General features: G+C 40.7%; 1 protein-coding gene across 1 annotated transcript; it reads right to left on the bottom strand.

Annotated features, from left to right (window-relative positions):
* Window positions 1-225: 225 nt before the first annotated feature.
* Window positions 226-9,341, bottom strand: THAP1 (THAP domain containing 1). The gene is made up of 3 exons (XM_082374896.1): window positions 8,713-9,341; window positions 3,086-3,281; window positions 226-2,540 (listed from the first exon to the last, which is right to left on the bottom strand). Exons 1-3 carry the CDS (start codon window positions 8,748-8,750, stop codon window positions 2,166-2,168), a joined length of 609 nt encoding a protein of 202 aa, XP_082231022.1. The 5' UTR covers window positions 8,751-9,341; the 3' UTR covers window positions 226-2,165.
* Window positions 9,342-10,593: the final 1,252 nt, after the last annotated feature.

Raw genomic sequence — 10,593 nt, 5'->3', positions numbered from 1 at the left:
ATATCATTCATAGATGGAAACTTTAGGATGTCACTATTGGTGCTTAAAATAAATGTCATCTTTCATACTATGGTGAAACTCACAAGGGTCTCCTCCCCACTTGTTCCAGACTGAGACCTTGTCCTTGCTGTTTCAGACTAAGTTTCACTATGATTGAAGAGGACCTATTTTAGCCTAAATGTTCTCCTTCTCTTGGCAATGTCATAAACGATACAATAGACAAAATGAATTTTAACAAAATGAATTTTTAAAACATTTCAACAAATGTTCCTTTCAAATTCAGAAATAAGCGCCTGTACCTCAAACTCCCTGTGTTAAACATAATAAATGATTTAAATGCAAACAGTTGGTATACATGCTGCTTGCTCAGTTCTCTCCAAATAGGGATTTATGTCTCATGAAAAAAAAGTAGCTTCAGGTTAAATCATAACGCTAAGACAGTAAGTAATTATGATGATCACTTTTACAATTCAATGTTGGATTCTTGGTTCTGAGGACATGGACACACACCCACAAACACACACAGACAATTTCTTTTACGTAGATGACAATTTAGATTTAAGATATATACTTTGCAAAATATTTACCCACATATTCTCCAGGAATCGCTAGAGAGATGAAATGTAAAAACAAACTACTTACAGATTTTGTGGCTTCTAAAATCAGTGATGAGACTCATGAATAACTAGAAAAAAATCCTGATTCCTTATAGTTAGTTCTAAGTGTTATCAGATGATATAATTTCAAGTAATCATAATTTTCTATTTTTGAAATACTGGTTCATAAAAACTTGAATCTCCATGAATCAAAGTACTGGCATGGCAGTGAATTACACTGAAGATCAGGTCTTCAAAAGACACTCTTGGACATCACCGCTGCGTATCTTTAATACAGCCTTCAAAGGTCTGTGTAGCACTTTGAAATATGAAATAATTACAGTTGGAGCAGTTACTCTAAATCTCAGTAGGTAATTCCTACAGCAGTACTTGTTTACTCAGAACGGTTTTCATTTCAAATATATGTAAACTTTCTCACAAAGTCAGAACACAACTCACAGTTTGAACAGAAACCTCAGTATTTGAGTCTCGGCATTAAGTAAAATAAACATTACCTATTAGGACGCTTTTGAATGCAAATCACTCCTTAAGGTAAATGGGATGTAATTTCTAACTTGTGGTAAAAGTGAAGAAATCGTTTTTTATGTGAAGCCTTGACCAAAATCAATTAGTCAAGTGCAAGATTTCCACCTTATGGAACAAGTCAAACTCTACCCACACAACACATCTGGCAGAGATCTGGATGCAGGTACACCTACAGTTGGGGACTGGATGTCCCTTAGCTCGGGGCAGTGAAAGAAAAAGGCAAGCCACGGATCAGCCCCCATTGGTCATTGGTCATTACCTCACTGATAACAATGCCTACTTTGCTTACTGGAGAGTGTATCTTCCAGTGGAGACACACTTCTAATTCTATAATGCCAGACAGTGGGGGGAAAAGAAGGGTCCACTTTTTAAAAATCCATTCTTTAAAGTCTTTTAACCATTTTGAGTAGGTATGGAATGACTCATTTTCTGCTCTAAAGACAACCAATCTTTTTTTTTAAGTATTGACTTGCCAATTTATCTTTGATAAGTGATTAAGAAAGATAAATGAATCTGCTGACTTTACAAATAAGAATATGTGAATAAGAATATATATATATATATATATATATATATATATATATATATATATATTCTGAGACGTTATTGCCCCATGCTTCTGATTTAAAATGTGACTAAGTTCTCTCAATAAACTGTTCATTTAAAATTTTAGACTTTAAACTTAAATCATCCTTACTGCACTGTTATCATTCTCTTTACTTTTTTCCATATCATTTCTATAAATACTCAAATTAAGAAACAAAAATCCCCAATCTTGAAACCAACTTACAATGAAGCTAGTTTATAACTTTAAAAATATTTTGTTAAAATGTAAAAACCCTGAAATTACAAACAAAACATTTCCAATTTTACAGTATATATCTAATTTATTCTTTTAAAAAAATATTCTGAATTGTTTTTATACAAGTGACCAAGTGTAATTTTTTTCAAATGAAACTCCTCTACAGGCTAGAAGAGGGTAGGTGGTATTGCCCCATTGAACACCAACACAGATTTCACTCTTCATGCCGGGACTTCAACTATTTCAAAATAGTCATTTGGTAGAATCACATAACCCCGCTCGGAGACGTCGTCTTTCTCCTTCTGGAAGTGCACGACCTCCTTCAGCTTCTCCAGCTGCCCCTCCTGTCTTCTGCACCGCTGCTGTGCATCCTGGAGCTGCTTTCTGAGCTTCTCTACTTGCTGTTCGAGCTGGTGAATCCTCTTCCTCTGGTGCATGGTGTCCTCCACAGTGTAGTTGTGGTCACAGAACACGGAGAGGTTATCAGGGGTCTGAAGAGGAGGCATGAGTAACCCGGTAGCAGCATCGACCTGGGAAACGGGGGGTGTTGAAGGAGGTCGGGGAAGCTGTTCTTGGGGCTCCAGAAGATCTTCCTTCTAAAACAAAGATGCAGAGCACATTTCAGTTTCATGACGAAACAGTTCACAAGAACTCATCTGTGGAATTTAAGAATACTAGACTCATTTCTGTCTCCTCAGTATAGAAACATTCTAAAATGAGAAAACAGTTCAAGTTTTAATTGTACTTTTCTTTCTGAAGTAGAAATGGGGTGCAAGAAACACAGAATGATTATTAAGATTTAATTAAATACTAAGCACTTAAAACTGAAAAATACTTTGAAACTGAACTATCACTGACACAGAAAAATCAAAACTTATCAACATGTAAGTAGGACTACAGAGTGATCTCAAAGTAAGTTATGAAGCTAGATTGAGTTTCTTAGCGTGAGGATATTTAACTTTAATAAACTGCACTTTGTATTTTTAAAAAGTATTTCACTGTGAACAGTGGTTATTTACAAGTGATGGGTTCCAGGCAACATTTATTCTCTTAACACTACTCTGGATTTTCCAAATTTTCCACAGTGAACACATTAATTTTATAAACAGAAAACCACCCAATATTTTAAAACACTTATTACCTTGTCATGTGGTTCAGTACAAAGAAATATTGTGGGGACAGCGTCCTCTTTCAGTAACTTGCTGTTGCACTCCCTCTTAAAGCAGTCCGGAGTAAAGTGTTCTGAGCAAATGCTGCTGTACTTGGTGGGCTTCAAGTTTTTCCTTCTGACGGCTGCCTCCCATTTTTTACAAAGACTGGGTCGAGTAAGAGGAAACCTAAGAAGACGACATAATTCAGTTTTCTAACCTTATTCAGAAAAAAAGGCACACCCAGACTTTCCTGCTTAGAAAAGAACTAGCTTACATCAGTGTTAACACACCAAGGAGGAATTTGATTAAAACACCAGCCCTGCGAATCTTTTTTTTTTTTTTTTTTGACAGTGTTTAGTTGTGTCCTTACTACCTTAGTTTGTTGAGAATGTACTTGTTTTGACATAGAAAACAGACTTGTGGTTGCCAAGGGTGGGAGAGGGGGAGGTATGGAGTGGGAGTTTGGGATTAGCAGATGCGAACTATTACATATAGAGAATGGATAAACAACAAGGTCCTACTGTATAGCACAGGGAACTATATTCAATATCCTGAGATAAACCATAATGGAAAAGAATACGAAAAAGAATGTATATATATGCATAACTGAATCACTTTGCTGTACAGCAGAAACTAACACAACATTGTAAATCAAGTAGACTTGAATCAAGTAAATTTTTAAAAAATGTACTTCTTTTAAAATCCTATAACTAAAGTGACCACCACTAATGTGGAATATAAGTCACCCCTCCCAGCATGGTATCTTTGTTCTTCTTAAAAAGCAATATTTCTTACAGGAATCTGATTGATCACATAGCAGTTATAAGAATGTCAGATACAATGACATACACAATCTAAACAGGACAGGCTGATTAAGAATTTACATAATATAAAAATATTCTTATTAAAAGGTAGCCATGTGGATAGATGCACGCAGGTGGCAGAGTTAAGTGATGGGAGGCTGGGGTCAAGGCCCATGTGCAGCGATATTGTAAATAACCTTCACTAACAGATACAGGGATTCCACACACATCTAAATACACAAGGGTAAATCGTATAGGTCCACTATCTGTTTATCTCAGTTTTTAATGCTTAACTTTTATACTGAAGACACTAAAAGTTTCACGTAAAAATACATGCTATAGAGTGAATTTGTATTAATTATTTTTTCACCAGTGATTTTCTGTGTATTGTAAAACAAAATTGCACATTTATAACTATGTACTGAGAAAAAGAAGCTTTTGGTTCTCTTAGAATCAGTCTGACAAATATGAATCAATCAAATTAGTCAAATCATAGTGAGAAAGAAATAAAGTATTCATTTCGAATTACCTCTTAATCAACTGAAATATGTCCATTAGGCCCAGATAAAGGGAGCTAGGAAGGGCTTAAACTTATTGTGATTTTCTTCTTCCAGGTCAAGGATTTAGTGAGCTGGGGGGATTGGAAAGAAGCCAAAAAAGGGTGTTTTGACTCTGTGTCCCACAGTTCCTCTTCCAAGCGAGGTACGCCTGAGCCTGACTCTGCTGGGGTCAGGACGCTCTAACCCACCGTCGGGGCAGTCCCTTTTCTTTGCCCAGCATAGCTGTTCCTACTGCCATCAGGGAGAAAGCGAGGAAAGGACTCCTAGAAGGTTCCTGCAGGGAGCGCCTCCAGAAGTACAAACGTGGTACAGTCACTGGTACCACTCAGCACTCAGGGCCTCCAGACCCAAGGACTACAATGCAGGTTCTTTCGGAGGTCAAGATCTTTCCCATTTACTTCCCGAAACTGTTCTTTTAGATAAGGGCTGAGAGGCAGGTTAGCCCTTCTTTCGATTAAATCGACTATTTAACAGCCAGCAGAAACTCAGTAGTTCTGATGTGTGAATGTCATCCTTAACGAGTCTGCAGTGCCAATGAAGGGTCTTCCCTATGTTTGGATTCCCTCTGCCATATCATTAGAAATGGGCAGGTGGGAACTGAATGCCTTTGATCACATCTCCATCTCCAGACCTACTCCTTCACTTTGGAAGTCCCTAGGGAACTTAATCTTATATAATTTCATTTAAAAAAGGATATATCCTTGCTCTGCTAACATGAATTCCTTGCTAGCATAGTGTAATTATATGGGCCAAATGGAAGACAGATAAAGAAATAAACAGGATCGTAGAGGAAAAATGATATTGCTAAGTAAGAGGACGAGGTGTGTTGGGCGATGTGGTTAATGTCACGTGTGTGTGGGATGGGTCCCTGGATACTGGATGCGAACCAGGGCAGGCCCACTCGTAGCTAAATTTAATTGTCTCCCAGAAGAATGGTTTGCACGGTGGCACTTGCAATTGCTGGGGCGTGATTGTCCCACCAGGACTAAGACCCTGTGGTTGCCTGGGCTTAGGTGGCTACCGTAGTGAGCAAGCTACAACAAGCTAGTTCCTCAAACCTGACCTATTGGCCTTGCAAAACAGAAACTGTGTCAAGTGTAGAAGCAGCAATGGGGTTCTTCAGAGCAGCTCAAAACCACTGATGGAAAACGTCTTCATCTTGGCTGGTGCGAGAACATGCTCAGATACTGTGGCAGGACCTTGGGGGAATGTTTTCAACATTCAGGGTTCTTTGGATCTGCCCCCTTCCATCCTAAGTGGTTCGATGTGTGTCTGTGTGTGTTTGCATTTTCACACCTCCTTTCCTTGTTGGCATTGGCCTTGGTCTTGGGAGGCAGTAGAAAGTAATGTCACACACTCTGAGTTAAAACCCCAGTGCTGACGCTTACCACCCATGTGAACTTGGAAAATTACTTAACCTCTCTGAGCTCAGCTCCCTGAAATGAGAAACATAGATAATAACAGTGCACATCTCAGCGGAGGATCAGATGAGATAAGGTAAAGCCTTCAACACATTTCTTGGCAAGCGTGAAGCACTTGAGAAATGTAAGTTCCTAATGTTATGGGTAGTGATGTTAGTAACAGCAGAACAGCTGTGGAAAAAGTGAGCAAGAGAAAATGCCCCGGGCCCTGGTTTCAACTGACGGAGCACCATGGGGGGTTTTTTCTTCCTCCTAATTAGTTCCTGCATCCTGTCCGTATCCTGCCTGTAACCTGGTCCTGCCGTTCACTGGTTAAGTGACTTAGAGAAGCGTGTTGCTCAGGATGGGTTCTGAGCTAACCCATCTCTCGGCGGACACGTAGAAGTTTATTTTTCACTCAGGCAAGCTTGGCTGTAGGTCCGAGGAAGCTGTCCTCCCTGCCATGGCCAAGGTCACCAGGACCTTCCCATTTCACGCCTCCCAAGGAGGAGTCTCCCCAGTCGCCCGGGCGGAGGGGGCGGGTGGCGCCAGAGCCACCCCGTCTTCTGTGCGTCCAGACAGCGCTGCTCCTGGCGGCCCCCAGGCCAGGTCTGGTCCGATAGCCTCTCCTGCGCCTCACTTTCCTTATCTACGAAATGGAAAGACTGCCTCCCAGGGCTGTGAGGATTAATAGTAGGTACAGAGGATGCATAGTACCTTTGTCAGGGCCCTGGCAGGAAGCAGCTGGCACACTGACAAGAATTTATTGTTCCCAGAGACAGTGAGTGATGCCACTTGGTACAGCGTGTGAGCAGGTGTTTTAAGTCCGACTCCTTCGAAGCAGGTCAAGCCCAACTCTAGAGCAGACAACAAGGGAGCCCCCGGGCATGTAACACGGCGGATCTGGGGGTGGAGGCACAGCACATTGCCAGCACAGCACATAATAAACCTTTGTCAAATCTAAAACGCTCAGCCTGCATCCCCATTCAACTGGGCTTGTAGAGTGTTGCCGGCTCCCTGCCACCCCCAAACATGGGTCTGGCTTATTCTCTGGTCTTTCTCTCCCCCTTCACTAAAGCATCTAGAAGAAAGGGTTGTGACTGCAGACCGCAGGTTGTAGCACAAATCCAGAGAAACATATAACACAGGACCACCCACGTGTGTCCTTGGATGCACTGTGGCCAGTGTTCCGCTCAGTATGGACGGAGCCGCTGTATCTCCACCTGGACACGCTTGGCTCCCTGAGGCTCCGCTAAGAAGGACTCGGGGTAACTAGGACCCCGAGGATCCCCGCCCCACGGCTCAAGGGCACCCCCCCCCCGGACTCTCGCAACGGCTCCCGGTGGGCCTCCCCGCTCTGTGCCAACTCCATCCAGACAGCCTTGCTCCCATTTTAAAAAACATTCGCTATATTTGGGATGTCACAAAAGCAGAAGGGCTGGTAAAACGTTTCGTGGGCTGGTAAATATTTTTCATCTATTTGCATGGTTGACTGATACTATTTACTAAATTTGTTTTTAATGTGATTAGCATCCTTTATGACTCACTCAGCAAAAGCTCTTTTTTCCTCTGAATCCATAACTAATAGCTAATTTCCAAATGTTAATCATTATTTCTGAATTATTTCCAACTTGAAACTGTGAATATAAGGCCATGACCTAATAATGTCTTGAATATCACTGAATAAAATAATTCTTCTATAACCAAAAAAAAAAAAAAAAAAAAATCGCTGCTCCCTCTTTCACAGAGAACTGAGTCCAAACCTCAGCCTGTTACCCGACGCTACTCTCTCTCTCCCCCCTCCTACCACACCCTCCATCCAAGGCCAACTCTAACCACACCCAAGTAGTCAGTTTCCTACTGTTCCCCTCCTCCCAGCTTGGGTCCTGATGGAAAGCCTCTCCCACAGCTACGGCCCTACGCTCCTCTGACTGCCAAGTCTGTGCCAACGTGCTCCATCCTCCCAGGAGGAAAAAGTCCCTTTTTATCTTCCATGGTCTTGTGTGACTGTTGTCTGCCTGATGCTGGTGATTTATGTATATGTTTGTCTCCTTTACCAGATTACAAGCATCACCAAAATCATCTTCATTTCTGTATCCTTCTCATGATGCTTGGCATGGTGTTTCACATGCATAGGCGCTCAATAAGTAAATCCATTCTGAGTCTTTTTCAAGAGCAATTCCCGTAAGAGCTGGGGAAGGAGAAGTCTCCATTGGCAGCCCTTAATTTATTTTATTTTATTTTTTAAATTGAAGTATAGTTGATTTACTATATATATATATATATATATATATATATAAATATTCTTTATCAGAGTCTTTTCCATTACGGTTTATTACAGGTTATTGAATATAGTTCCCTGTGCTATACAGTAGGACCTTGCTTATTTTATATATAGTAGTTAGTATCTGCTAATACCAATCTCCTAATTTATCCCTCACCTCCTTTCTCCTTTGGTAACTAGAAGTTTGATTTCTATGTCTGTGGGTCTGTTTCTGTTTTATAAATAAGTTCATTTGTATCATATTTTAGATTCCACATATAAGTGATATCATATGACATTTGTCTTTCTCTGACTGACTTCACTTAGTATGATCATCTCTAGGTCCCTCCAAGTTGCTGCAAATGACATTATTTCATTCTTTTTTATGGCTGAGTAATATTCTATTGTATACATGTACCACATCTTCCTTATCCATTCCTCTGTCGAAGGACACTTAGGTTGCTTCCATGTCTGGGCTATTGTGAATAGGGCAGTTCTTAATTCAGATACATCTCTTTTTGTTTAAAAAAAAAAAACCTCCCCAAACCCAAACCTCTACCAGTGGAGGGATATGGAGCGCAGGACACATACCTGGCGTTACCTGGCGTGCCCCGCCCCATGAGAACCATTCAAAGCACTGCTTTGGTTGCCCTGGAGTCAGGGTTCTGGGAGGGGCCCAAAGGCAACAGAGCCGGCATCTCGTGTGGCTTGTGACCTTCCGCTTCAAGATCACTTCGTCTCGCAAGGAGACGAAGGTCTGGCTGTCCTTAAGGTGCCGGTCGAGATGGACTCAGAGACTCTCGTTAGGACATTTGCACACACAGGGCTCCCTGCAGAAGAGCACGCACTGCCAAGACCCCTGCTTCCCTCCTGCAAGCCTTCTAGCCCACGGTCTATTTGCAGACAAGTCTTCACCTTTATCACTGAGCTGCCAGCGAGGGTAGGCTTTCCTCCCATACGGTCTGGAAAATGGGGGCAGCCTCCCTTCCCGGGATGGCTCAGAGCCTCAGCCCCCCACTGCTCTGCTCTCTCCCTGGGAAGTTGCTGGTCACTTCCTGTCCCCTGATCTGGCCCTGCCGCTGGCCCAGGACGTGAGGAGGGCTCCCCTCCCCCAGTACCCCGGCCTCTGCAGCAGCTCAGAAGTCACATCCTGTGTTTGTGTTGTGTATTCCAGCCCCGAGGTCCCAAGCCCTGGGCACACAGCTCCTCGTTCCTGTTCCCTCCCTTTGCTCACCGTGTCCTGGCAAGGTTGTGATCAGTCTCACGAAAAGGAAAGGAGGAAAAAGCCTCCACACTGGCTTGGTGGTCTTGGGATGAAATGGATGCAGAAGACAGCTTGTCAAACTGGAAACTTTTATTTTCCTTTTCCTCTTCTCTTTATCTTTCCTATCAGGTCTTCTGTCCACTTCCCACTGCCTTGTTTCAAATAGGAAAGACACTGATTAGCTGCTGGATTTTTTTTTTTTTATTAAAACAACTATTGTTTTAGATTTCTTGTTGTTCGCTGAATGTTATTGTTTTTACTGCCAAATGAGCTTCGGTGGTTGATGTAGGGGGTCTCTTGGGAACTTAACTTTTTCAAGTTGAAGTGGAAAAGCTTTTTTGTTTGAACTGGCTTTTACTGGGTGCTTCAAGATTTGCTCTTAGCTCTTTGATGGGGGACTGAATAGCACTATGTTTCCTTTGAGGTCCCAGTAAATAAAGGATCCCATGTCCTCCAGGGCACTTTATCGGGATTTTGCTGTGTGTGCTCTCTAACAGCCAGATGCAGATTCCAGGAAAATGACATATAAGTGAATATAAATAATCTAATATTTTTAGAATTTGCTTTGGCCATACTCCTGGTTTCATTCTACTTCTTGTAGCAGATGGCTTTAAAGAGCATTAGCTATGCATATATTAAATATAATATACATATACCAATATTAAATATTATATTGGTGTATAAATGTAATATATTACTGTTTATATGAATGTATAACAATTATGTATTAACACGTATTTTTGCATAGCATATATTGTACACAAACTATATGACTAATGCAATGTATTTATATGTTTATTATGTTCACAGTATTAATATATCATGTAATATTGATTATAAAACAATTATATCATAATAAGGAAATATATCATTATTATTATCTGATATAATACATTATATTTAATGTATTCTATATAACACAATACATAATGTATTATTATAAGACAAGTGTATTATATAATACTTATATAAAAGTATATATATTTTAATTATACACTACACATACAAGTATGTATAACTATTTATAATTTACGAAGGAATCTGTTCATAACAATTGATGTAAAAATATGCAATATTTTAAATCAAATGGGCCATAATCTCACTACCTACACATAACTTTTAAAATCTTGAACCCTGTCTAAATCATGCTTACATATCTCTCAACCTGTTTTTCTACACATGCACATATACACACATTTATACACAAT

This window comes from Balaenoptera borealis (assembly GCF_965194805.1).
Source record: "Balaenoptera borealis genome assembly, chromosome: 21".
NCBI classification, from domain to species: Eukaryota; Metazoa; Chordata; class Mammalia; order Artiodactyla; family Balaenopteridae; genus Balaenoptera; species Balaenoptera borealis.
The sequence above is the reverse complement of the archived record's forward strand: the minus strand, read 5'-3'. Positions and strand labels throughout refer to the sequence as shown.

Excerpts from the sequence above, each read along its gene's own strand:
- THAP1 (XM_082374896.1), bottom strand. The coding sequence starts at position 8,750 with ATGGTTCTCATGGGGCGGGGCACGCCAGGTAACGCCAG. Across the intron at positions 3,282-8,712 it reads GGCACGCCAGGTAACGCCAG|GTTTCCTCTTACTCGACCCA; the intron begins GTATGTGTCCTG and ends TCGTCTTCTTAG. Across the intron at positions 2,541-3,085 it reads GTACTGAACCACATGACAAG|AAGGAAGATCTTCTGGAGCC; the intron begins GTAATAAGTGTT and ends TCTTTGTTTTAG.